The sequence below is a fragment of the Triplophysa rosa genome, linkage group LG9 (assembly GCF_024868665.1).
Source record: "Triplophysa rosa linkage group LG9, Trosa_1v2, whole genome shotgun sequence".
Lineage (NCBI taxonomy): Eukaryota > Metazoa > Chordata > Actinopteri > Cypriniformes > Nemacheilidae > Triplophysa > Triplophysa rosa.
In genome coordinates, this window is record NC_079898.1 from 3657863 (window position 1) to 3685584 (window position 27722).

The window sequence follows — 27722 nt, forward strand, 5'->3', positions numbered from 1 at the left end:
GCGCTCGTCAAAGCCTCTGCTCGCGGACTGAGTTTTTGCTCGCGGAGCAGAAATGCGCCCGCGCGAGGATTCTTTTCCGCTTGCGGATACTGTTCTGCTCGCTCGCGGAGTTTAAATGCGCCCTCGCGGAGCAGCTTTCCGCGCGTGGTTATCATTATGCGCGTTTGCATAGCGCGTGCGCGCGCGGATTCCATGCGCGTGAGTTTTGGGTGCATTTAAACTCCATAAGCGGAAGCATAAAAGGACGAACGGCAGGAGAATACGGCGAGAGAGGACCGGGCCCGGACATTAGTTAAGTTTTGTTTAAGTTTGTTTATGTTCGTGTTGCTGGCAATCGTCCGCGAGGGGCTGTTTTATTGCTGTTTATTGTTTATTTATTTTGAATTAAAATGTTTGATTGTTTGCCGGTTCCTGCCTCCTTCCTTCCGTTTTATTGAGCTTTATTACATTCGTCCTTATTGTTCTCGACATGCGGTTGCTATCGTCTATTGCAAGATTAATTACATTTTGATACTTTATAGAAAACTCCAATAAATGGAAAAAGTCACAACTTTGTAGTTTCATGAGTTCAAAACTAAATTTAGAAAGTCCGTTGTATATTTGTAGCCTATGTAGTTTTTATACTGTTTTCTAGAGGAGTCACCTACATTTTTCGCGCTTGTGAATCACCTAGCGCCATGAATATTCCCAACGAGTTATTACAGAAAAAAATATTAAAGTATTGTTTGTGTCGTCTTTGTGTCACGACTGGCGTGCAAGAACCCAAGCGCAGGTAGGCAGTGACGGGGTTAACAAAACAAGACTTTAATAATAAATACAAAACACAAACCAAAAACCCACGATGGGGTGCAAAACAGAACAAGGAAAAGAACACGGAAACAAAACAAGAAATCAAAACAAAACACTTCCCATAAGAGGGCAAAAACTGAACTAAATCAAAAACGAGACACTACGTATAAACACTTACGGGTAACACAGGCAACATGGCAAACATAGTCAAAGGCACACGACTGGGACCGCGAACAGAACACCAGTATACACACGTAATACACGAGCCCAGGACAAAGAAACAAGAGGGTATATATAGGGAAGACAAACGAGGGATAACGACATGGGGCAGGTGTGAGACATTAACTAATCAACAAGCAATAACGAGGGAACGAGAGGAATGGGGCCAATGACAAGACACTGGAGAGAACGTATATTATTGTCAAACGGACAACAATATGTTTCTCTCCACACATAACCAAAGACTTTGTCATGGCTCTGCTACAGGACCAAGAAAAACATGACTAAGGAAGCAGAGCCATGACACTTTGTCCCCACCACTTTTCAAAACAAAGTTACGCCACTGATGGTGCAAAATCATTTTAATGCAAACAACAGGCAAAACACGGGGGAAGTACACTGCGTTCCAAATTATTATGCAAATGATATCTTTCTCTGGTTTTCCTAATTTGTCGATGCAAATGACAGTCAGTATAATTTTCAAGTAATCAACAGTTAGGGTACATTTGGAATTTTATTGAACAAACCTCCCACTGACAACAGTATTTATTTAAAAAATGAAAATCTCAAAATGCACTGTTCCAAATTATTATGCACAACAGAGTTTGAAAACATTTCATAGGTTGTAAAAAACTGAAAATGGTCATTTGTTGAATTTGCAGCATTAGGAGGTCATATTTACTGAAATCAAAAGCTATTTCAATCAAAAACATCCTAACAGGGCAAGTTACATGTTAACATAGGACCCCTTCTTTGATATCACCTTCACAATTCTTGCATCCATTGAACTTGTGAGTTTTTGGATAGTTTCTGATTGAATTTCTTTGCAGGATGTCAGAATAGCCTCCCAGAGCTGCTGTTTTGATGCTAACTGCCTCCCACCATCATAGATCTTTCGCTTGAGGATGCTCCAAAGGTTCTCAATAGGGTTGAGGTCAGGGGAGGATGGTGGCCACACCATGAGTTTCTCTCCTTTTATGCCCATAGCAGCCAATGACACAGAGGTATTCTTTGCAGCATGAGATGGTGCATTGTCATGCATGAAGATGATTTTGCTACGGAAGGCATGGTTCTTCTTTTTGTACCATGGAAGAAAGTGCTCAGTCAGAAACTCTACATACCTTGCAGAGTTCATTTTCACACCTTCAGGGACCCTAAAGGGGCCCACCAGCTGTCTCCCCATGATTCCAGCCCAAAACATGACTCCGCCACCTCCTTGCTGACGTCGCAGCCTTGTTGGGACATGGTGGCCATCCACCAACCATCCACTACTCCATCCATCTGGACCATCCAGGGTTGCACGGCACTCATCAGTAAACAAGACTGTTTGAAAATTAGTCTTCATGTATGTGTGGGCCCACTGCAACCGTTTCTGCTTGTGAGCATTGGTTAGGGGTGGCCGAATAGTAGGTTTATGCACAACTGCAAGCATCTGGAGGATCCTACACCTTGAGGTTTTCGGGACTCCCGAGGCACCAGCAGCTTCAAATACCTGTTTGCTGCTTTGCAATGGCATTTTTGCAGCTGCTCTCTTAATCCGATGAATTTGTCTGGAAGAAACCTTCCTCATTCTGCCTTTATCTGCACGAACCCTTCTGTGCTCTGAATCAGCCACAAATCTCTTCACAGTACGATGATCTCGCTTAAGTTTTCGTGAAATATCTAATGTTTTCATACCTTGTCCAAGACATTGCACTATTTGACGCTTTTCGGCAGCAGACAGATCCTTTTTCTTTCCCATATTGCTTGAAACCTGTGGCCTGCTTAATAATGTGGAACGTCCTTCTTAAGTAGTTTTCCTTTAATTGGGCTCACCTGGCAAACTACTTATCACAGGTGTCTGAGATTGATTTCAGTGATCCAAAGAGCACTGAGACACAATACCATCCATAAATTTAATTGAACAATATAAAATTAAATGTTTACGACACTTAAATCCAATTTGCATAATAATTTGGAACGCAGTGTAAGTCTGTTCATGTAAACAGGCTTAAAATGAGCTTCAGTGATATCAGCACCTGCCAGATGACAGTCCACGTGAGCTACATCAACAGTTACTGACAGATCGTTCCTCTGATCATTCACATCTACTGTATATGTGTAGAGTCTGTTGCGTTTAAATCTTGTCAATGCGCATCACACAGAGCTTGCGTGTCATTTTCTGTCCGCTGCATCTTTTCTTGTTATATTTATTAGTTTCAGCCTTTGTTATGGCGGGCTTACATGAATATCCTTTGATAACGCGAGCACTGTAGAGAGAGGCAGGGGCGCCAGATATTTCGGCTTTTATTTCAGCCTATTTTTTTCTTTCGACCGAAACCGATAAAGCCATTTTCGGCCAAGCAAGTTCGGCAGCCGAACATAGGCCCTAAAATCGATCCTTGAGGCAATCCATAATTTACTGGCATGAGTTTTAATGGTTTAACATTTAAATGAACAAAATGATAACAGTCAGATAAGTAAGATCTTGAACCATTGTAATGCCTGTGTATACCGGTGCAGTAATTCTGGAAGATTTAATAGTATGGTATGATCAGCAGTATCGAATCCGGCACTAAGGTCAAGCAGTACCAGTAGTGAGATGCAGCCTTGATGCTAGGAGTAGGTAATTTGTTATTTTGACAAGCGCAGTTTCCATGATATTGGGTGGCCTAAAGCCTGATTAAAATTTTTGTGCATGTCATTATTTTGTAGAAAAGAGCACAAGACACTACCTTTTCTAGTATTTTACACAGATATGGAAGATTTGAAATAGGTCTATAATTTCCAAGCTCGCTGGGATCTAAGTTCAGTTTCTTGATAAGAGGCTTAATTATGGCCAGCTTTAAAGGGTCCTGGGACATGGCCTAGGCTTATTGACGAATTAATAATATTATGAATTGCCTCTATTGCAACAGGTAGTAACTTTTTAGTAAATTGGTGGGTATAGTAGGATCTAATAAACATGTTTAGATGTTGTGATAAGTTACTGCATCTGAATGCTGCACCTAGATATATGTGACCCTGGACCAAAAAAACAGTCATACGGGTACATTTGTAGAAATAGCCAACGATATATTGTATGGGTCAAAATGATTGATTTTTATTTTATGCCAAAAATCATTAGGATATTAAGGAAAGATCATGTTCCATGAAGATATTTTGTAAATTTCCTAGCATAAATATATCTAAACTTTATTTTTGTGAGTGGATGCAACAAAATCGCGATCAAAAATGGCCTGAAACACGCCTACAAACTTGCTCGCTGCTTCTCACTACCCTCTCAAGTTTGGTATCTACACTGCATCCTAACCGAACGCGACGCGATGAGATTCCTGCCATAAGCAATTTGTTTGTCCATACCAAACGCGAAAAAGGGGCGGGACACGACAATCAATCACGAAACACAGCCAATCAGAACAGTTTTTCTCTGTCCACGCAGCCTCGCACGCTGTAGCTGAAGAAAGTGAAAGTGACCTATTAGTCAGATATGGTGACCCATACCCGAAATGTGACCGGGTATGTGCAGGGTAATGACCAGGTAATGTGCAGAGAGATGCGTCCTGTTCTCATGATTTCAGCGATGCCTCACCGGACACTATGCTATAATTTTAGAATATAAACGTATGTAGCCTGCCCTCATCTATGTTTGCCGATTAATATTCATGAGGTGCAGAACTTACATCCAAAGAGATCATTGTGTGGGCGGAGCTGTCAGTCGCGACGTCGTGGAAAAAAACTGTTTCTAAAATAGAAACGGCCGTTGCTCGTGGCTGGTTAGGACAAAACCTTTGGTTAACATGGAAACATACCTTTTATCGCGTATTGCGGCGTCGCATCGTGTTTGGTTAGGACACGGTGAAGCTTAGATTTTTTGCTTTCGTGTTCTAGTCTCCACAACGATAAGCCAATAGAGAGCGTTAAAAATTACCTGTTTCAAATAGCTTTATGTTTAGTGCTAAATCATTAAGACCATGAGTCTGATTTCAAACAGTCACATTCCCAATTTGAAATGTTTTTCTTGAAAATGCATTCACCTTTTTCAGTCATGTTTCGGCTTGGTAGTGAGAGCAATGGTTATTGATATTTTAGTCTTTCCTTTGGCCATTTTTCTCTGCATTTCTTTAGATTTTCTTTAAGCATACATCTTGTGTTGGAGTTTATATCCAGGACGACAAATTGTATCCCATAAGCAGTCCAGCATGCATGTAAGTGGTTCAGCCTTTTCAGCAAGTGTATCTTAGACCACGTTGCACAATGAAAAAAGGGAAAAAAATTCCTTTGCGTTTTTGGAAATTTTCACGTACACACGATAGCGTTGTCAAAACGATCTGCATTTACACAGATCCATGAAAACGCTGGACTATGCATGCCAGGCCAGCGGATTGCGGTGTTGCTTTGTAAAGAAACACAACGTGCTTGAACCGTTTTCAAATTTTTGCATTTTCAGTCCCCCAAAATGCTGTTGTCGTGTAAACGAGCGGTTCCAGAGACATTCACGGTTCAGACAGTTAGGGTTAGACATAACCATGGTGTTGCAGTGGGATTTTTGTTATTACTCTACAACTTCATGATGAATGCCTGAAGAGATAGAAGAAGATTTCCTGTTTCTTGTCTATAACAAAGAATTTTTGCTGCTGTATTCAAGAGCTTTAGCTGATGGAATTTAAATATTTTACTACAGCGTCAAGCTATAATCCTCTTTCTGTTTTCATTTCAGTAGACAAACCTGATTACTGACTGTGCGAGACTGTGGAAAGTGCGCTGAACCAGTCCGCTCTGATTACATTTTCACCAGTTGGAGAAAAATAGCAGCATTTCTGCTCTAAATTTAGCCTTTGGTGTGACCGACTAAAGGGCTCTGATAACCTCACTGCTTTTTTCTCTCGCCTGTTTAATTGGTCTTTTGCGCTCTCACTGACATGATTTGATATAGTTATTGTTTTTAATAGTTTACCCCAAAATGATCAATTACTCTTCCTCTTGTCATGTCAAACCCGACTTTCTTTTTTCACAGGGTAAAAATTTTGGTATTTTGAAGAAAGTTGGTAAACAAACAGCGGCGGCACCCATTCACTGACCATTGTATGGAAACGATGACAGAATTTTCCTTTTTGGGTAACCTATCCCTTTAAACCCATGTTTAGGTTGATCTCAGGATGTGTGTATCAGCCGAGTGGAGTGGTTACCATGTAAGTGGTTACATGAATCCGATTTTCTAGCAGAAAAAAACTTCAGTGAAATTTAGTGGCATCTAGCAGTGAGGTTGCAACCAACTGCTCACACCACCCCTCCCCCGCAGGCTGACAGAGGACTAAGGGGCCGTTTACACGAGACCGTTTTCAACTTAAAACGCAAAAAAAATATGCGTCTTGGCCATTCATTTAGACGAAAAAGGCGTTTTGGGGGACTGAAAGCGCAAACTTTTGAAGACAGGTCTCAAAGTGCAACTTTTTGAAAATGCAGCCTTTTTCGTTTCCATGTAAACTGCAAGACGGAGCGCTGATAGCACACATACATCTGGTTTACGTCTATTTGACGTCTGCATTTACCAGAGGTGGACGAAGTACACAACTTCCTTACTTGAGTGAAAGTACAGATACTACTGGTCAAATATTACTCCACTACAAGTAAAAGTTGTAAAGACAGATTCTTACTTAAGTAAAAGTACAGAAGTACGTGCTTTTAAACGTACTTAAGTATTAAAAGTAAATTTCCTTTATGTCAGTTGTGCATTGTTTTATTGTCGTATACCTTATGCCTCTGAAGCAACCTACTGAACACACTGAATAGCTCACAGTATCAGTTGTATTAAAGGATTAGTTCTCTTCAAAATTTGCCCCAATTGACTTTCCATAGTAGTTTTTATTCCTACTATGGAAAGTCAATGGGGGAAAAATTTGCAGTGAGCAACTCCTTTAAGAGCTTTATATGTTTAGCACATATATGTTTAGTTTAGATATAATCCTGTATGATCATTTAGCCTAATTATCCTCATTAGCCCCCTAGGCCTATGTATTTATGAGCAGTGTTCTTTTATTTTGTATATTCCCTTAACCAGTTTTAGCAGCAATTTACCAGTAAGTAATAAGGTTCTTGTAATAGTAAAGTGTAGAAGCCATGTGTTTGTTGGATTTATTACCATTTGTATTACCATAATTTAACTACAAACATACTGTAAACTATAGCTAGTATAATGAACTATGTTCATTATATGTTTAGTTGCTGTGGTTTTACTAAAGATTATTAATTGGAGTATGGTTCCCATATATAGAAAATGGTAACTATGTTGATACTGTGGTTTTACTGCAAATACCATCCCTGCTGAAAAAACAATGCATTTTTGAATTAGAATGAGATTTTTAAATTAAATTCCTCATTGTAGTGTGTTTTGGGTTTTATTCCAATAGGATTTACCATCCCACCAATAGAATCCATCACATACAACTAGACAACAAGTATCCATAGTACAAGTCCCATTATAACCATTAAATCCATTACATTTTATGTTGTATTTTGGGCAGGGTTCTACTGTTTTTATTTCAACAGGAATACTTCAACTATAGTTACTTCAGTAAAAACATCATTCATTCTCCAAATCGCTTTAAATTATATAGCAGCAGATCAGAAGTTAACACGCACGTGTAGCTCAAGGTGTATGTGATGCTTATTTACCGTTTAGCCGTTATGCCGATCATTTTCATGACAATGTTTCTACGATCTTTGACTGATCGTAACCCACAGATGATTACACCACACTTTAACATGTGCCTTTTTCATCTTTTAATGTTCTATTTGTCTTTTTAGAGCACTATCAATGGTGTAGCAGCGCCTACGTTTACATTAGTTTAGCGGGGAAGATCCCAGAGTTGCCAGATTTCCGTTAAAAAACTGCCAAATGGCCATTCAAAGCTTGCCGGAAAACGGCGAGCATAGAAAAACTGAAATACTTGGCAACAGTAAAAGGTCCTGGCAGATCGCAAGCCAGATAAATTGCGCACACAGGAAAACCCGCTGCATAGAAACCATTTTCTACTTTTTGACCTTTTTATAAATGTAGTGGAGTAAAAAGTATGATATTTGTCTTTCAAATGTAGTAAAGTTAAAGTACAAGTACTCAGAAAAAATAATACTCAAGTAAAGTATAGATACTCAAAAAGTGTACTTAAGTACAGTACTCAGGTAAATTTACTTCGTTACTGTCCACCTCTGGCATTTACATCTGCAAGACATCTACAATACATCGTTTGCTCATCTGCAATACGTCTCGGAGATGTCTGCTGTCAGACGTCATATAGACATCTAGAAGATGTCTGTAAGATGTTTATGATTTAGAATGGATGTACAACAGCTCTTTCTAAGATGTTTAGCAGATGTTTTAAGCAGCAGATCTTTAGCAGACGTATTACAGACGTTCAGACGTCTCCGAGATGTATTGCAGATGAGCAAACTATGTATTGTAGATGTCTTGCAGATGTAAATGCAGACGTCAAATAGACGTAAACCAGATGGATTGTGCTATCTGGGAGCTGTCTGAAAACGATGACGTCACGCGCATGAGTATTACGCGCTCAGTCGAGCGAGTATAGCCAAAACAATATGGCGGCTTCCCGTACTGTGATCTCTCGCTGCTCGACTATGTATTAACATTACCCCAGCAAAATGTGGATTTGCTGCACCAATAACAAGAGCGGAGCAACACACTATTTACAATCGCCAGACTTTAAACACACATATACGTCGACAAACGGTATTAAAAAGCACTTTTGCCTTATAACTGTGCATGTGTACAGTATGTGCCAAGGCACGTCCTGCTGCTTTACACAACAACATCGCCATCCACTGGCCTGGCGTGCATACTACAGCATTTTTCAATAGATCCTCCTTAATCTTACACACTGATCCTTTAACAACTTAATAGCCTTGAGGCTGCATCACTTGGGAATACATTTACGATGGACCTTGTAATGCTTTGCGACATTGTGAAGCCATGGCTCCTATTATTTTATAGTAAATTGCATTGTATTATTCTTTCCCTCAAGTGCACATTTACATTTAATCATTAAGCAAATGCCTTTGTTCAAAGCGACTGTCAAATGAAGAAAAGCATGATCAATTTATTACAAACAGTATTAGTAGTATCACTGTACTTGATTTTCAAAGTGAACTGGAGTAGTGAATAAAAGAATTTTGTTATCACCAGATTTCATTGCTTGCCATGAACCTTGGGGAAATTGGCTGTTTTTGTTACTTTACCCATGATACTTCCATATGTAAATGGCCTCTCTTGTAATTGTCTCCTTGCATGTGATTAATAGTAACAGGCTGATGCTAAAATTATTAGGCCATTTTGAGAATATTGCCGATGTGTCGAATTAACAGAAGTGATAATTTTACCTTTGACCGGTTAAGACAGCCTTGCTCATTGTTTTCAGTTTTTTTTTGGAGGAATTTTGTAAATACACTGTGTGAATCAAAAAGTCATTAATTTAAACTCAGCAATTTTTGCATGTCAATTTTAAAGTATTAAATGTATTTTAACGGTCGTTGTGTCTGTCATCCAGCAGTCTAGATAAGTATTGTCATTGACCATTCACAATCGTCAACTATTACACATGAATAACTTACAGGTTACTGTTTACTATCGAATAACATCATTTTTGAAGGTCTGCATTATCCTGTGAAAGTTTTAAATAATTCATGGTGAGATGTTTCTGGTTTTCAAACGATTTAGATCAGTCTTTATATAATGCATACTGTTTCAAAACAAGTTTATAGAAAATAGTGCCTTAATGCCCCCAGTGAGTGAATTCAGGGTTTGGTCATTTCAGATGTTTCAGTTGGAGCGTTTTGGCAAATTTCAATTTTCAGATTCAGAGTTTTTCATCATAACATTTCTAGTAGTCCTAAACTATTGACCAATAGTCTATATGTTTACTTGTGTGCAATGTTTCTGTTTTTCTGTAAAGCCTCTGTAACTTGGTATCACTGGAACTCCGAGAGAATGTGCTGACCTATTTACCAGAGTAAGTGCGTTTTTTAATCCTTACAATCCGTGTTTTTTCTTTTTGTATGTAAATGAAATGCAAGTGAATGCTTCTTCTGTTTTGGTCCAATCAGGTCTTTATCTCAGCTTCAGAAACTTGAAGAACTTGATTTAGGAAACAATGAACTATATGATTTGGTAAGTGTTGAGATTTCGATAACCTTCCCTAAAGACTGTGAATAGCTATAATAAAGAACTTGCTCTACGTGGCTTGAAATTACTGTAACAAGACAACATTGCTGGAACAAGAATGACATTTTGTTTTGCATTATGGTAATGAGATGTTATGCTACAAATGTCACAATGCAAAACCTCCTAATGGTGTTCAAAATGCTTCATTCTCCTTAAACAAAACAGTATTGTGGGGATTTTTTGAGGGGAAATGTGACCTGGACGTGTTTTGTGACATTCAGTCAGTAATTTAATCATTATTTTAGATGCGAGTTTAAATAAAGCATTATGTGTTGAGGTGTAAAGTGCACATTTCCATGAATGTCACCGTTTGTCAGAGGCACGCCTGTTGCAGGCTTAAGACAGACTGCAATGTAATGTCAGTTCATGAAAGTTTTGCTTCGTTGTACATTCTTTTGCGCGGCGAAAACAGTCACCTGCTGCATACTTATTGTTACATCTGAACTCTGTCAAACCTGTTTTCTTGCAGCCTAAGACAATCGGTTGTCTTGTCAGCCTGAAGGACCTCTGGCTGGATGGAAACCAGCTGTCTGAAATACCACCGGTAAAGTATTTCGGCAATGTACTGATGATGTCATGTTCAGAAAATCAACATTTTCATTATTTCTCATTTAGTCTAGACTGCATTGCAGAGAGGGATGTCATCTTTCTAAAGTCATTTTATGCATTTTAGGCTTAGCAATTAGTTTTTTCAAGCCATTTAAATAGTTGCTTCCAAGACTATCGTAAATCATTTTGTGCAGTTTCAACAAAACCTCATTGTGTTTATGATAAAAATGGCAGAAATCACATTAATGTCCTAAAAACGAAATATTAAAGTCTGATCAATAAACGTATGTTTCAGTGCCATCTGTCACTGTTCCTGTAGCTCAGCTAGTAGAGCATTGCGTCAGATCATAGATCCAATATAATGAGTGATGACTGGCCCGTTATTTCCAAAATATTAACAATTCTTTTATTTAACCTTATGTATGTAAGAAAATAATTAATAGGTCTGTCACAGAAAATTTTTAACAGAATTTTAACATGAAATTTAAAAAGGAATTAAGCTAAACCCGTAGATAGACGTTCTTAAATCAGTAAAGAAATAAACTAACAAAAAAAAAAATGTAACATTAAAACATTATACATGCCATTGCAGCGCATGTGTTGATGGAAGACCTACAGTTAGGTCCATAAATATTTTTACAGAGGCACAGTTTTTGTTTTTTTTAGCTCTGTACCAAAATGTATTCGAGTTACAGTTTCGTAATGGATATTGGCTTAAAGTGCACACTCTCAGCTTTATTTAGAGTGTATCCACATCCAGATTATCTGAAGGGTTTAGGATTTACAGTTCTTTAATATGTAGCTCCCCATGTTTCCAAGGGACCAAAAGCTGTTTTATTCACAGGTATGAGCTTTCCCTTAAATAATTGTCAGTTTCTTCAGTCTTTTGGCCTGCACAACTCTACTGTCACCATATGCAATGCTTTTAACAATGATGTGAGATGTGTTTTCATATGTGTTTGCTTACATGTTTGTGTCTTCAGGAAATGGGTGGCATGAGAAGCCTTACGTGTCTGGATGTATCTGAAAACAAGTTAGAGCATCTCCCGGAGGAAATGGGAAACCTCCTTTCCCTTACTGACCTCATGGTGTCCCAGAACCTCATTGACATGCTGCCAGAGAGCATAGGTTGGTGTTTAACTGCAGACTTTGTGTATTTATGCACAAAACAGGATAATGATTTGACAGAGAGTTTAAAGTAACAAAAGAAACGTGAATTTCTTTGCATGTAGGATATCAAATAAAGCTTGTAAAGGTTATGGAAATGTAACATAGTTTGTTTGACCTGTGGTTGACCTACTGACCTGTTATAATTGTATGCTATTGTTGCTTCATTGTTAGTAGAGCACAATATTGTAGTGTTAAAAGTGATTTTTACACAATAATCTTATTACTGTATATGTTCTCTTTTTAGGAAAATTAATACAACTTTCGATATTGAAAGCTGATCAAAACCGTTTAATCCAACTGCCAGAGAGCATAGGCAACTGTGAAAGCCTCACTGAACTGGTGCTAACAGAAAACCAGCTGGTGGTAAGTTATCATGCCATTAATCATGCACCATCTGTCCGCCTTTCCTCAAGACATGGAATTGAATAAACAATTTGCAGAATAGGGTACAAAATCTGGCTAAAAACAAAAACTGACCAGTTAAAGGTATTAATAACATTTTAATAACCTTGTATATAAAATAAAATCTATAAAATACATTTTAGGTTAATGTTGATGAAGTTTGGAGCCTTGTTAAATACAGTTTAACCCTACAATTTGTGATTTTTATTTCATAGGACATTTATTCAGAATGAATAAATGATGTTGTAAAATAACATGAAACTTCAGTGTTTTCTCAAATTTTGTGGAATTTACTTGTGTGCTGAAATGTTTTCTTTTTTTCTTTGTAATAGAGGTATTTATTGATGTGGTAATGTGTTTTTTTCCTTAGAACTTGCCAAGAAGTATTGGAAAACTAAAGAAACTGTCCAACTTCAACTGTGATAGAAATCGACTAACATCTTTACCGAAAGAGGTATGCAATCCTGAAACAATTCTGCCCTTAAGTCAAATTGTATTGTATTTATTATAAATGAAAGACCCCTCATGAGGGCCTTTACATTTACAGAATCACTGTAGATACACTACAAATAACTACAAAGCTTTTCTGATAATACTACTCATACAGTAAATCCGGTTAAAGGCTACATTTCACAACTACATTTCACTGTGGTTACAAAAGAAGACTAAAATATACAAACCATTAATTACAGAATAGCACTAAAAGCTTCCTATCATTATCAGGAAATAAAAATAGGGAAAAAAATATGAAATTCTCATGACTAGGGTGACAGTTAAGGCAACATAAAGATAGTCTTCGACAGTAAATGTTCCTAATGTGCCTTTTTCCTGTGTATCTGTATTGATGGGATTGTGTGTTTACTGTATATATGCAGTGCATGTGGTTACCTGCAGCCTGTTCTCAGTAATTGTGTTCACACGGTTCGGACTAGTTTTTCCAGATTCAGCTAGCTTATCCACACAGTTTTTAGGTGTAAAAAGTATTTAGGTGTAACTTTGGACGTCTCTATGTCTGAGTCTTTGTTAGTCAGCCATAAATAACTCTAAGAACCTTAAAGTGGCATGAACCATTTTGTGCATTTCTGTGAATACTTGGAAAACAAACATTGTTATATGCATGGAAAAAAGATTTTTCTTTTGGCTCAAGGACATAAGCTTTTTTTTTTTACTAATAATTACAGAAGTCATGTGTTTGAATTTATCATATGCTGTGTTATACTCCTTCTATACCACCAAGCTTAGAACAACCTACTGGATGACAAGCAGTTAGGCTTCAGGAGCAACCACTCCAACGAGACATCACTGTTATCCATCACAGAAGCACTGCGCCTAGCTAAGGCGGAATCTAAATTCTCTGTCCTGATTCTGTTAGACTTATCAGCAGCCTTTGTTACTGTAAATCATCATATCCTGCTAGTAACACTATCATCTCTAGGCTAGGGATCACGAAGGACAGCCGGTCATCAAAGACAATGCGGTCATGTCAACTTGCATTATATAACATCAGGAAGATCAATTCCTACCTTATTGAGAATGCAGCACAACTTCTTGTCCAGGCAATTGTAATCTCTAGGTTGGACTACCGCAGCAGCACGGCTCATCTTTCAGGAACCCAAAAGACCTCACGTGACGCCCCTCTTCATCTCTCCACAGGCTACCGATTGAAGCCCATATCACGTTTAAGTCCCTGATGCTTGCTTACAGAACTATCACTGGCTCTGCACCGGCATACTTTCAGACCTTCCTATACTCTTCACCCCATCCAGAGCCTTACGTTCAGCGAATGAGTGTTGCCTTGTGATACCTTAAAAATCACTTTTCCGCTCATACTCTTTCACTACTCCTGGCTGGTGAAATAATCTTTCAAATGCGGGAGGGGCTGCTCAATATGTCCCATCTTGTTTCAGTGGAAATTGTCAAAGCTGCATATATTAAGGCACTTTTTTGGGTCTTTAATGTTTTGGTGTGGATGCTGAATCACGAGAATAATAATTGGTCTTAAGAAAGATAATCATTTGCTAAGCCGCAAGAAAGATAATCACCTGCTAACTCAACTCTCAACTCAACTTTATTTATATAGCGCTTTTACAATTTCCATTGTTACAAAGCAGCTGTACATGAGACATATTGACTATAAGCAAAATAATTAAAGTTGTACCTGCAAAAACAAGAAAAGGTTGAAAACACAGAAGACAGACATACCCACATACAAAACACTCCACACACACAATATGCACACGTACTAACACACATAGACATAGAGACACACACACACACACGGATGCGCACGCACACACACACAACACACACACACGTACGTACACAGACAAGTACGCACACACACACACACTCACACACGCTCAGTGAGAGCACACATTTAGGATAAAGGAGAGAGAAGCACAGGTCAAATATAACAGACTATAAATTCCTATATGCAATATTAATTAAGTAAAACTTTAAAATTCTAAAGCAGCCCCCCCGGTCAGGCAGATAGTGCAAAAACAGTATGCAAACGGTGGCGAGGAACCCAAAACTCTAATCGAGAAAAAAAACCTCAGGAGAACCCAGGCCCAACCAGGGGATTCCAGTTCCCCTCTGGCAAAAGCTGCTGCCTCTGCACAAGCTCCAGAGAACTTGCACAACAAGGCTAAATAAAATAAATAAACTTAATAATAAAATAAATTATAGTTTAAGATTATCATTAATAATCTAATAGCATTTGAAGTTTTGTGGTGAAGACATGTCAAGAGACCGCGTCCTTCTTTATCCAGCTCTATCATCTCAGCTCTTGTCAGGTCCCCACTTCCCATTCTCCGCTCTACCATCAGGTCAGGCCATGAACTGCATCCTGCTCGCTGTGGTAACCTTGGAACAATGAGACAAGACTGGCTGAGAGTAGAGTACTGTTCTGTACTCTTTGATGCAACAAGTACATCAGTTGTGTTTTTGGTTCCGGTTGATCTAACTAATGCAGCCTAAACCCTCTGAAGATTTATATTATGGAAGAGTAGTGTATGCAAGATTAAAAAGATGCGTCTTTAGTCTAGATTTAAACTGACAGAGTGTGTCTGCCTCCCGGACAGTGCAGGGAAGACTATTCCAAAGTTTAGGCGCTAGATAGGAAAAGGATCTACCACCTGCACTTGATTTTGAAATTCTAGGTATTACCAACTGACAGGACGCCTGAGAGCGTAATGCACGTGAAGGACTGTAATACAAAAGGAGTTCATTCAAGTACTGAGGAGCTAAACCATGTAAGGCTTTATAGGTAATAAGCAAGATTTTAAAGTTAACGCGATGCTTTATAGGTAACCAGTGCAAGGTTGACAGAACCGGGCTAATATGTTCATACTTTTTTGTACGTGTAAGAACTCGAGCTGCCGCGTTTTGGACCAATTGGAGTTTTTGTAATAAGCCTGCAGGGCAACCACCTAACAGTGCATTACAGTAATCTAGTCTTGATGTCATGAATGCATGAATTAACTTCTCTGCATCTGAGATTGACAGCATATGACGTAGTTTAGATATATTCTTAAGATGGAAAAACGCAATTTTACAGGTGTTGGCGACGTGGCTCTCAAATGACAGATTACTATCGAATAGAACGCCAAGATTCTTTGCTGACGACGAGGGTTTTATGGAACATCCGTCAATAGTTAAACAGTATTCTTGGTTGTTACTTATAGCAGTTTTCGGTCCAATAAGTAACACTTCCGTTTTGTCCGAGTTCAGTAATAAAAAGTTGTTACTCATCCAGTTTTTTATATCGACTATGCATTCCATTATTCGATGGAACTGCTGTGTTTCATGAGGCTTCGAGGAAATATAAAGTTGAGTATCATCAGCATAACAGTGAAAGCTAACTCCGTGTCGCTTTATTATATCTCCTAGAGGTAGCATGTATAATGCGAAGAGCAGAGGCCCTAAGACTGAGCCCTGTGGTACACCGTACTGGACTTGCGATTTGCGTGACACCTCATTGTTTATTGCTACAAATTGAAAACGGTCGGATAAATAAGATTTAAACCATTTCAAAGCTATTCCCTTAATGCCGACATAATTTTCGAGTCTATGTAGGAGTGTGCTGTGGTCAATGGTATCGAATGCAGCACTAAGGTCTAGCAGCACCAATAACGAGATACAACCTCGGTCAGACGCCAATAGCAGATCATTTGTAACTCTGATCAAAGCAGTCTCTGTACTGTGACATGCTCTAAATCCAGACTGGAATTCTTCATTGATGTCATTCCTTTGGAGGAAGGAGCATAATTGAGTTGAAACTACTTTTTCCAGAACTTTAGATATGAAAGGTAGATTCGATATAGGCCTGTAGTTCCTTAGTTCTCTAGGGTCGAGTTGGGGTTTTTTGACAAGGGGCCTTATAACAGCCACCTTATATGCTTTAGGCACATGTCCTAATGTCAGAGATGAGTTAATAATACCAAGAAGAGGATCTATAATTTCTGGGAGCATCTCTTTCAGTAGATTTGTAGGTATAGGGTCTAGTATGCATGTTGTTGATTTAGATGATCTAATAATTTTAGACAGCTCATCTTGATCTACGGTATAAAATAATTGCATTTTCTCCTTAAGGGCGCTGTAGTTAGTTTGTTCAGCGGGTTTCACTTCTGATTGCATTGTTATAATTTTTTCTCTAATATCTTGGATTTTATATGTGAAGTAGTTCATAAATTCATCACTGCTATGCTGATATACAGGATCAGAAGTCACTGACGATTTATTTTTTGTTAATTTAGCCACCGTGTTAAATAAAAACCTAGGGTTGTGCTGGTTTTCTTCTATTAGTGATGAAAAGTAGGCGGATCTAGAAGTTATTAGGGCTTTCCTGTATTTTCGAATACTATCCTTCCATGCTGTACGAAATACCTCTAATTTAGTTTTCTTAAAGTTGCGCTCCATTTTTCGGGCCGCTTTCTTTAGAGCCTGAGTGTGTTCATTATACCACGGTGTGGGGCTGCCATTTTTAATCTTCTTTAAACGTAGTGGAGCAACTTTGTCTAGCGTTACCGAGAAGGTGGAATTAAAATTTTCAGTGGTAATGTCAAGATCTTCAACGTTATTTCTCATGATTTGAGACAATTCGGGCAGATTATCGAGAAACGCATCTTTGGTAGTTGAAGTTATTGTTCTACCATATTTGTAACAATGAGTTTTATTTGCAGCCGTAGGCCAGTGAAGCAAACATAATACCAGATAATGATCCGAAATGTCTTCACTCTGCTGAAGGATTTTAACGTCGTCCACATTTATACCGTAAGACAGTATTAAATCTAAAGTATGATTACGAAGGTGAGTGGGTCCTGACACATGTTGACTAATGCCCATGGAGTTAAGAGTGTCTTTGAAAGCCATTCCTAAGGCATCTGTAACGTTATCTACGTGGATGTTAAAGTCACCAACGACAAGGAGTCTATCTGCGGCCAGTACTAGTTCTGATAAGAACCCACCAAATTCTTTAATAAAATCTGTGTGGTGCCCTGGAGGCCTATATACAATAGCTAGAATCAATTTAAAAAGTGTTTTATCTTTAGTATTAGGTGTTGAAACATGAAGAACCATGACTTCAAAAGAATTATATTTAGAGTTCGACTTCTGGGAAATGCTAAGAGAGTTATTGTAAAGTGCTGCGACACCTCCCCCTCTGCCTTTTAGACGAGGCTCGTGTTTATAATAATAATCTTGGGGGACAGATTCATTTAAAGCAATATAATCATCTGGTTTTAGCCATGTTTCTGTCAAACAGAGCATGTCTATTTTATGATCTGTTATCATATCGTTAACAAAAAGTGCTTTATTAGAGAGAGATCTAATATTTAGCAATCCGAGTCGTAACAGTTGATTATCTGTATTTTGTTCATGTTTAGTTTGTTTAACGTTTATTAAATTACTTTCAAGAGGTTTACGCATTATTTTATGTTTGCTAATCCGGGGGACAGACACAGTCTCTATTTTGTGATGTTTGGGAGAACGGATTACTACATGTTGTACATTTTGTGTATTCTGCGACGTGAGACGGCAAGCAGACAGTTGGTTAAGCCATACTGTCTGCTCCCTGACCTGGGCCCCAGCGAGTCAAGTTTTAGCATTAGCATTAAGACTTTTTGCCATATTTCTAGACAGGATGGAAGTCCCAGCCCAGGAGGGATGGAGACCATCTCGTTTCAACAGGTCAGGTCTGCCCTCAAAACTCTTCCAGTTATTTATAAAAACTATATCATTCTGCAGGCACCACTCAGACAACCAGCCATTTAGTGAATATAATCTGCTATAAATCTCATCACCACGATAAGCATTGAGGGGGCCAGAGAATATTACAGTGTCTGACATCATGCTTGCGAGCTCACACACCTCTTTAATGTTATCTTTTGTGATCTCCGATTGACGGAGTCGAACATCATTTGTGCCGACGTGAATGACAATCTTACTGAATTTACGATTAGCCTTAGCCAGCACATTTAAATTTGACTTGATGTCAGGCGCTCTGGCTCCCGGTAAACATTGGACTATGGTGGCTGGTGCCTCTATGTTAACGTTCCGAACAATAGAATCACCGATAACTAGGGCACTTTCAGCAGGTTTCTCAGTCGGTGCGTCACTGAGCGGGGCAAACCTGTTCGAGACTGTAATCGGAACGGTCGAGTGATGTTTTGTCCTGCGACTACGCCGTCTCACAGTCACGAAGTTTCCCAGCTGCGGGGAATTTTCAACCGGAACCGAGCTGTGTGCGCTAATGTTGCTCGCATCCAAAGTGTTTTCTATCGTCGTTAAACTCTTACTATCCTCAGATAAAGATTGGATGCGAGACTCTAATTCTAAGATCTTCTCTGTCAGCCTAACTATTTCCCTGCATTTATCGCATATAAAGCCCTCGCAGCTGACAGAGAAGGCTAAGCTAAACATATGACATGAGGTGCAAGTAACAATAATAGGAATAGAAGCCATAACTCACCGGATTTGAAGTGCAATTCCAACTTACCAAGGTTGCTCGATGGATCGTAGTATACTCGCTTAAAAAGAGAAACAGTTAGCACACAAGACAAACCAGAGGCAAGATGATATTCCACAGTGTGAACAGAAAGCAAGCTAACACGCTATTGCTATGCTAACGGCGTTAAGTTAACTATCACTTTTGGTTTAGACTCTTCCAAGTAAATAACAGGAACAGGGTTATTGAGATATCAGGATAAGTTAGCAACGACAATAATAATTAACGATAATAAAATACACTAATATTAGAGCGAAGTGGTAAGAGCACTGATACAAACAAGCTGCCGGCAGCGATGCAGGAAACAGGAAACAGGATAAGCAAGCATAGTAAGCTTACAGGATAAGTAAGCATACGTCAATTTTTTACTCTCAGTGTTGAACTTGACTTATTTTCAAAACTGTATAGTGTTAGAACAAGCATTGTGTACTGAGCCTTCTGATGTTTTTTCACTTGTTGCTTTTAGATTGGCGGCTGCAGCAGTCTGAATGTTCTTTGTGTGCGAGAGAACCGTCTAACACGCATCCCTCCAGAGCTCTCGCAGGCCACAGAACTGCACGTTCTTGATGTTTCTGGAAACAGGTTTGTCAGAGCAAAGTGAACTCAGCAGGGGCTGTCTATAGGGCCTGATGTAGACTGTAGGTAGCACACCAGTCATCAAACATTTATGTGACATTCAGGGCTTAGTAGTAGAGTTTTACTTTAAATATCTCTGTGGGGCACTGTCAGTTACCACATAATACAAATTCAACCCATTCCTCAGTTTGTCAAAGCACCAAATCTGCATTCAGTCACCCTCTTTTATTTACCCCCATGTCATTCAAAATCTGTGTATTACTCTTTCTTCTGTGGAACACAAAAGAAGATATTTTGATAAATGTCTAAGTGGTTTTGTGTCCGTACAATTATAGTCAGTAGGGACCAGTGTTGTTTGATTACCAACATTCATCAAAATATCATCTTTTGTGTTATGAAGAAGAAGGTCATGCAGGTTTGGAATGACATGAGGGGAGTGAACAATGACAGATTTTTGGGGGGCAAACTTTTAACGGACCCCCTGCATCCGTTCGCGGCTGTGTTGCGCATTACTGCACATTAGAATCGGTTGTTTACTCAGTTCGTTACTTAAATGTTGATGCGTGTCAATTGTGCTCACATAGTAACAGAGTACGCCAAGGGAGCGCAAACTCCCAAGTGCCAGAAAGAGGGAGAACGCGACGCAGCCAGCATTTTGCTCTTGTTTTTAGATGCGATATCTGAAAGGACCTAACATTCCTATGATAAAACAGTTGTCAAACATTAAGATACTTACAGTGCGCTCTTTCATAGCTTCAACCTCGGCCCATGAGCACCTGCATACCCAGACCCTACACTGCATTACACATAAAGTGCTTTAACAAAAACACAAGCTTCACATTTTTGCTTTTCTGCATTTCTTCCCCAAGATGTCCATTGGATAATGCATTACTGAAATTGTGATTTGAGTTGGTTGTTTAGATTAGGAAACTAAAGAATTCGATGTGCTAGCTGTGAGCTTACAAAAATTCTGGAGAGACAGAAAGGCATGTGGTAAATGATCTTGTGCTACTCTGTAGGCTCCAGTACCTGCCCATGAGCCTGACTACTCTACGACTTAAAGCTCTCTGGCTGTCAGAGAATCAGTCTCAACCTCTGCTCACGTTCCAGACAGATGTGGACCCTGAATCTGGAGAGAAGGTGCTCACCTGTGTACTGTTGCCTCAGCAACCTTGTGAATCAGAAAGTCAAGGTAAAGGAATGTTAATTAAATAACAACAAAACTTTACTTTGTAAGATTATTTTGGGTTTGCATTTAATAAACAAGATATATATTTGTATCTGTATGTTATCCAAGTGCTAGAAGGTTCATGTTAAAGTGGCCATGTCATGAAATTTGATATCCACTATTTATAAAAATACTGACTATAGTGCAACTCTTCTGTGCAAAAAACCTAACCATCTAAATGGACTTAAAGTGAGAGTTTACCCCAAAATAAAAATTCTATCATTTACTCACCATCGAGCTGTTCCAAATCTGTTTGTATCTCCTCTTTGCCCCGCCTCTCTGAAAGACGCAGATTTTTAACAAAGCTCATGGCTCTGAAAAGCGAGGTGTGCTATTATTGGCCAGTTAACCAGTGAGTAGCGATTGGTCGAATACTGCAAGCATGTGACGGAAATGTAACGCCTCTTACCATATTTGGAACATCATGTTCCAAAGCAATTGTACTGACAGGTACGCCACCTTACTTGCGTATACATTTGGGTGGTCTTAGTCAAATCATACCATGAACGGACGTAGATTTGTGGGGGTGTGGTTACACGAGGGGTTTCAGGCAGGTCTGGGTGAGCATTCGCTTTTAGATAGAATGCATCTTTTGTTACAACACTTTAATTTTTGCAGTTTTACATGTCTGATACATGCATGGGCAACTTATAACACAACACAGACACATAAAAACATGTATTCGCCATATGACCCCTTTAATCTAGCCCCTGTCCTGCAGGGTTTATCTGGGGTTTGACACACCCATGCGATTCGATCTTTGTGACGTGCTCAAGGAAGGAATGTACAGGCAGTGTAGCGTGGCACGTGAAGAGAGGGACTCGATATGTGTGAGCTTTTCCCTGACCTCCTTCCACACTCATGTGCTGTGTTTGTACTCTTAGCTGATTGGAAGGCTAAAGAGGCTTATCTCCACTCAGCCCTACTCTGCTTCAGCTGTTACATTTTCTCCTGCATACATATCTTATCCAACTGCTTTATCTAAAAGCAGTCTTTCATCATGAGATAACCAGAGGTTAATTTTTAATAAATAATAATAATAAAAATAATTAATTGCAATTTGTCATGTTCTGTGAATATCTGTTCTGGTGGATGTGAATATAGTGGTTGCCCTGGGTTGCAAATTGTCTTGAATAGTTCAAAACGTATAGACTGTTTACACTTAAAATCTCAGCAGCTCAATTGAAATGAACTTGAAATGATTAACTATGAATTAATAGGATGTTTATGAGCCCTCTGCTCAGTTATTTGAAAAATTACACACAGAAAACTACAGGCAGGGAGCTTTCATTTTAAAAGGCACTGCACTTCTCGTACAGACTGATGTATGTGAGAGACTTGTAGAGGTCAGGTCACTGCTGGTTGGGAGGGAGGAGTGGAGGATTGTTTCGCTGTAAGCCTGTGACTAAGACTGGATTTAACATGATCTCAGAGACCTCATGTACTTACAGTATATCTTATATAGACTCCTCAACATGCTTTTTGAACAAAAACAAATCTGTTGTATTTTTTTCTTCTTTGCTTTTTGGTCATTTATAAATTTCCATAGGATACATCTTAATATTTTTTATCATTATGCGCCACCAATTTTTTGTAGTATGTAATTAAATTAGTATGAAATACAGCATATACAATTTTGACTTGAGAATACGTCATGACCATCTGGAGAGGTGTTGTGGTAATTATTATTATTAATTATTAAATATATATAATGTTTTTTCTTTCTGGTTTAGATAACCTGACCCGCTTTGGTGCTCTGGAGAGTCTGCTGGAGAATGACGTGTTGGATGACACGTGGGACGACAAAGCTGCAAACAGAAGGAGCACCATCCGTTTTGTTGAAGATGATAATGATGAAGATGATGATGAGGAGGTGAGGAGGAAAACGGCTCTTCAAATCGTTTCTATATGCAGAATGTTGTTTTAAATGTTGTTCGCATTTCCAACATTTAAAGCATTTTTACATCTTTTTTTTGTTTTTGCTTTTCACCATCGAACATTACGTTTTTAGGCTCCACTTCTCCCACAAGCATGCAGAGGATAAGCCAGTTTAGAGAATGGATGGATGAACATTTAGAAAAGTGTTTGATCCAAAGGCGTCTAAAAAGTAACAGTAAACTAAAGTATTTTGTTTTCAAAATAGGACGGGGCTTGATGTTGTGCCAAAAAAAATCTTTATGAATAGAAAATACATGGATACAGGATAGAAAATTGCCATTTGTGATTGATCATCCGATTTTATGCGGATCTTATGATTAGAGAGGATTCTAATGAAAGTGCAATATAATTGGACTCTTGTGGTTCGTATCCCATGTGTGGTGGTTTTCATGATAACATCTACAGAAGGGACCAAAAGTGTTTTCTGGAGGGCATATGTGTGCAATATTTGTTTTTAATGTTTTCTCAGGTTAGATGAAACCATCAAAATATGAGGTACAAGGTACAAAATAGAAAAGGGTATTTTATTTTTAAGGTATTAATTGTAGAAAGTGGTATTTAAATAAAAAGCGAAAACTTCAGTTTTTCAAAGTTGGACATCAATTTTGGTCATTATATGCTATCTCATATGCAACTACAACTAAAAGTTGTTCTATGCGGAGAGCAAATGCATACATTTATAATGTTTGGTAAATAGAATGGTTGCATGCTACTTCAAACATAGGTGTTGTTTTGCTGGACTCTCGTGTAAACTATAGACAAAATTGGCAGAAATTACCAAGTGTCCTTTTCTCGTTCTCAGAGAACACTGTTGCGACGGGCCACCCCCCACCCTGGCGAGCTAAAGAACATGAAGAAGGTGGCTGAGACCATCCGTAAGGACCTGAATGCTGCCAAAGGCCTGGATTCCAACAAAAACGAGGTCAATAATGCTGTGGACCCAGTGACTACATCTGTATGACTGCTTTAACTCCGAGGTGTCTCTTACCCAATGTCTTTCCCCTAAAAGCCCACCTGCAGAGTCATTCCTCACTGCCCCTGTTTACAATCTCAGGGGTTGACCACCCTTATACTCTCCTGGGACCACCAGAGCCCTTTGTTCAGCCCTGCTAACTTCATCTGCTCTTGCCCCGTGTCGGGGACAAGCCCCCAAACCAGGTGCCTTCTTTTTTAAAGACATTCACAGCAATAATCGGCAGAGGAATGCACATTTTTACTCGTAAAACTTTTCAAATCCAGTGCTTTTTATTTGTTTTTCTTTGATACACAACGTAGGTAGTTGCACTACGAGTCTTAGCATAAATCTGTCAGAATCGTTATTAAAGACATATTAAATTGATATATATATATTTTGATCTATTTTTGATTTTTTTGTAAACACTAGGTGCATTTTTTTCTCTTTCTTGAATTAGTGATGTATGGAGCCCAGGCCTATTTTGGACCTACTGATTTTTAAAGTTATTTTATTTTTGCTTGTGAATATGGATACTTTTATACATACTGTATGGCAGCTCAGGTGGTGTAAATTAAAAACTTATGTATAGCCAATTTCTTAATCAATGATCTTTCTTATTCCTGTTGCTAGGATTTCAGACTTAAAAAGCATTTGAACAAAGTGGCAAATTTTATTGTCATACACAGAATATAAGGGGGCTTTGAATTTATTATTTTTCTTTTTAACCAACACAGATTATATTGCTTGTAAACATGTTTTGTACTATAAGTAAATTTAGGGCTAATATGGCTCAGGACTGTGATCTGAAACACTCCCAGCATTGTTATGGAGTAGGGCGAACAGACCTTCACTGTGCTTTTAGCTGCATTTTATATGTTCTTCAAGCTTTGTAAAACCGGTACACTAACACTTTTGTCATTTAAGGTAACAGATGTTATTAATAGCTATAGCTTTGGTTTAGGTGAGCAGTTTCCCCCCTCCATGTGCCAGAATGCACTTTTACAAACATTGCTTATCAAGTGTTTTTTTATGGTACACTAAGGATTTCATTTAACATTGTATGTACTTGTATTCCAAAACAGACTTTGTTTTTAATGTCGATTTTTTTATTTTTAGAATTTTTGTCAGAGATTAAGCTGCACAGAAAACGATCTTAAACAGGCGATTTTTCTGGGCCAGTACTTTTATGACTTTAACCACTGAATAATAAAAATGATTTTATGAAGTCAACGTCTATGATTCATTATTTATAGATTTTTAAATAGCAGATTTATTATTATACATCCATTATTGCTACTTTTTAGCTGTTGTCTTGTGTTGTTGGGATTAAGTGTTAAATTTCTTGATGTTCACCAGAAACATGTCTAATTCAAATGTAAGATAATGTGTTTTAGCAAACAATCACATTTACAAGAAAAACAAAAGCACACATGATCATACTGCATAGTGATCAATGGGTTGCTATTAATCATTGATTATATCCCAGATAGCACAATCCATCTGGTTTACGTCTATGTGACGTCTGCATTTAAATCTGTAAGACATCTGCAATACATAGTTTGCTCATCTGCAATACGTCTCGGAGAAGTCTGAACGTCTGTAATACGTCTGCTAAAGATCTGGAGATCTGCTGCTTAAAAACATCTGCTAAACATCTTAGAAAGAGCTGTTGTACATCCATTCTAAATCATAAACATCTTACAGACATCTTCTAGATGTCTATATGACGTCTGACAGCAGACATCTCCGAGACGTATTGCAGATGAGCAAACTATGTATTGTAGATGTCTTGCAGATGTAAATGCAGATGTCAAATAGACGTAAACCAGATGTATGTGTGCTATCAGGGATTGAGCTTTTGCCAACCATTTTTCCACCCTGACATGCTTTTCCCCCTTGCTTTCTCTGCTTGCATGTTTTTCTGAATTGCACGATGCTTGTCTTATTGAACGTGTATAGGATATTTATGTTTGTTGTGTGAATGGTCTTTGAATCCATCTCTTTAGAAATTTACACGTATCATTTAGCTTCTAAAACATTGTGACTCTATTATATATTAATATATAATATATTAATATTAATAAAGACATAAATGTATATTGATATATATTTTAAGGTTAAACCATTTATGTGCTTATGTACATCTACATTTTGCTGCAAAGAGATTGAGTCTACTGTGTTTTATCAAATTCAGTCCAATGTCTTCCTTTGTGCACATTACCTTAGACATTCTTTAACTGGTAAGAAAATCGTTTTCTAAATGAACAATTGAGAAAAGTCTGACAACTCTTCCAGAAAAATCAAGCGTAGCGTTAGTTCTGGCAGGTCACGTGAGTTCAGCTTGCATCAGCTGATCACATCAGGTGCAGCTAATCAACGTTAACCAAAAGTCATACAACACACACTAGACTGCGTCCTATTTAAGTTGCATTTCTTTGCTCCTTATCAGCTGCTTAATCGTGTTGCACTTAAAACCCACCTCCATCCCCATCTCCTCCTTATCTGCCTGTATCTTCGGATCTTTTAATTTAATCCTGTTACGCATCAGGAACTGTTCTGGTTCCCCAGGAGGGGGGACACGTATTGCTGCGCTCCTGCTATGTCCATGCAAGGCTGCATGGACGGGCAAAGAGTTTGCCCAGAACAGTTTCATTCCGACAAACTAAATATATGCCATCATTAAATAATTGACGACAGTGGTCCTGACAGAAATGATGATATACTGTATGATACTAAATGGTAAGAGGTTGCTCATAATACTGTGAAGTAAGATGAGTATGCCAGCTTTAGAAAATGCACAAAGAGTCTATAGGCCATCATGCAGACAATGCATGAACAATTGTGCTTGTGATGTTATAGAACCAAGAATTTAAAGACGATTAAGAAGTAGATGGGGAAATGATAAATTGGATTGTGGACAAGCGATATTTAAAAGGAAAACTAAGACACTCAAAGCTGTGCATTACAGTGATCTAAATAACAGCGTCCAGGACCCAGGAGTGCAGTGCTATTTTTTGTGCATTTCAGCGTTTCATGCATTTTTTACCGCCAAAAAACCCAAACATTTTTTAATTGGTCCAAGTTGTGGAACAAACGTGAAACATGCCACATCACACCATAAACACATTTCTGTTCAGGACTGCCCACTGCATTGAACAGCTCTATAAAGCTATATCAGAAATCAGAAGAGCTTTATTGCCAAGTGTGCTTGCACACACAAGGAATTTTCTTTGGTGTTGGAAGCTTGTGGTACAGACATTTAACACAATGACAACACAAATATAATAAGATTTACAGTCTAAAAGATTCTAAAATATGCATATATAAAATAAAAGACTATTGTACAGAAAATGGGGGATAATAACATATAAGAGACATTGTACAGGGTAGTGTATATGGAAGAATATATATATATTAACAGATTGTATGTACACTTGTGCAAATGGATAATGTTGTAAGTAGAGGTAGTCTTATATACATGTAGAAATAAAATGTACATATAATAAGGCACTATAGTGCACACCATAGGAGTAGTGAAAGTGGAATATTGCTCTTAAGGAGCAGTTATCTGTTTAAGAGGGAGATTACCTGGGGGAAGAAGCTGCTTCTGTGTCTGGAAGTCCTGGTGTTTGGTGGTCTGAAGCACCGGCCAGAGGGCAACAGTTCAAAAGGT

General features: G+C 38.5%; 1 protein-coding gene across 1 annotated transcript in view; it reads left to right on the top strand.

Moving 5' to 3' along the window:
* The window catches only part of lrrc1 (leucine rich repeat containing 1), a 102749-nt gene extending 77475 nt beyond the window's left edge, over positions 1-25274 (top strand). The window contains exons 5-14 of the mRNA XM_057341259.1: positions 9957-10013; positions 10108-10171; positions 10695-10769; positions 11758-11902; positions 12189-12307; positions 12717-12800; positions 19819-19934; positions 20948-21120; positions 22890-23029; positions 23897-25274. Coding sequence (XP_057197242.1) covers positions 9957-10013; positions 10108-10171; positions 10695-10769; positions 11758-11902; positions 12189-12307; positions 12717-12800; positions 19819-19934; positions 20948-21120; positions 22890-23029; positions 23897-24055 — 1132 coding nt within the window. The 3' untranslated portion in view covers positions 24056-25274. The remainder of the gene's footprint in view (positions 1-9956; positions 10014-10107; positions 10172-10694; positions 10770-11757; positions 11903-12188; positions 12308-12716; positions 12801-19818; positions 19935-20947; positions 21121-22889; positions 23030-23896) is intronic.
* The last annotated feature ends 2448 nt before the right edge of the window (positions 25275-27722 follow it).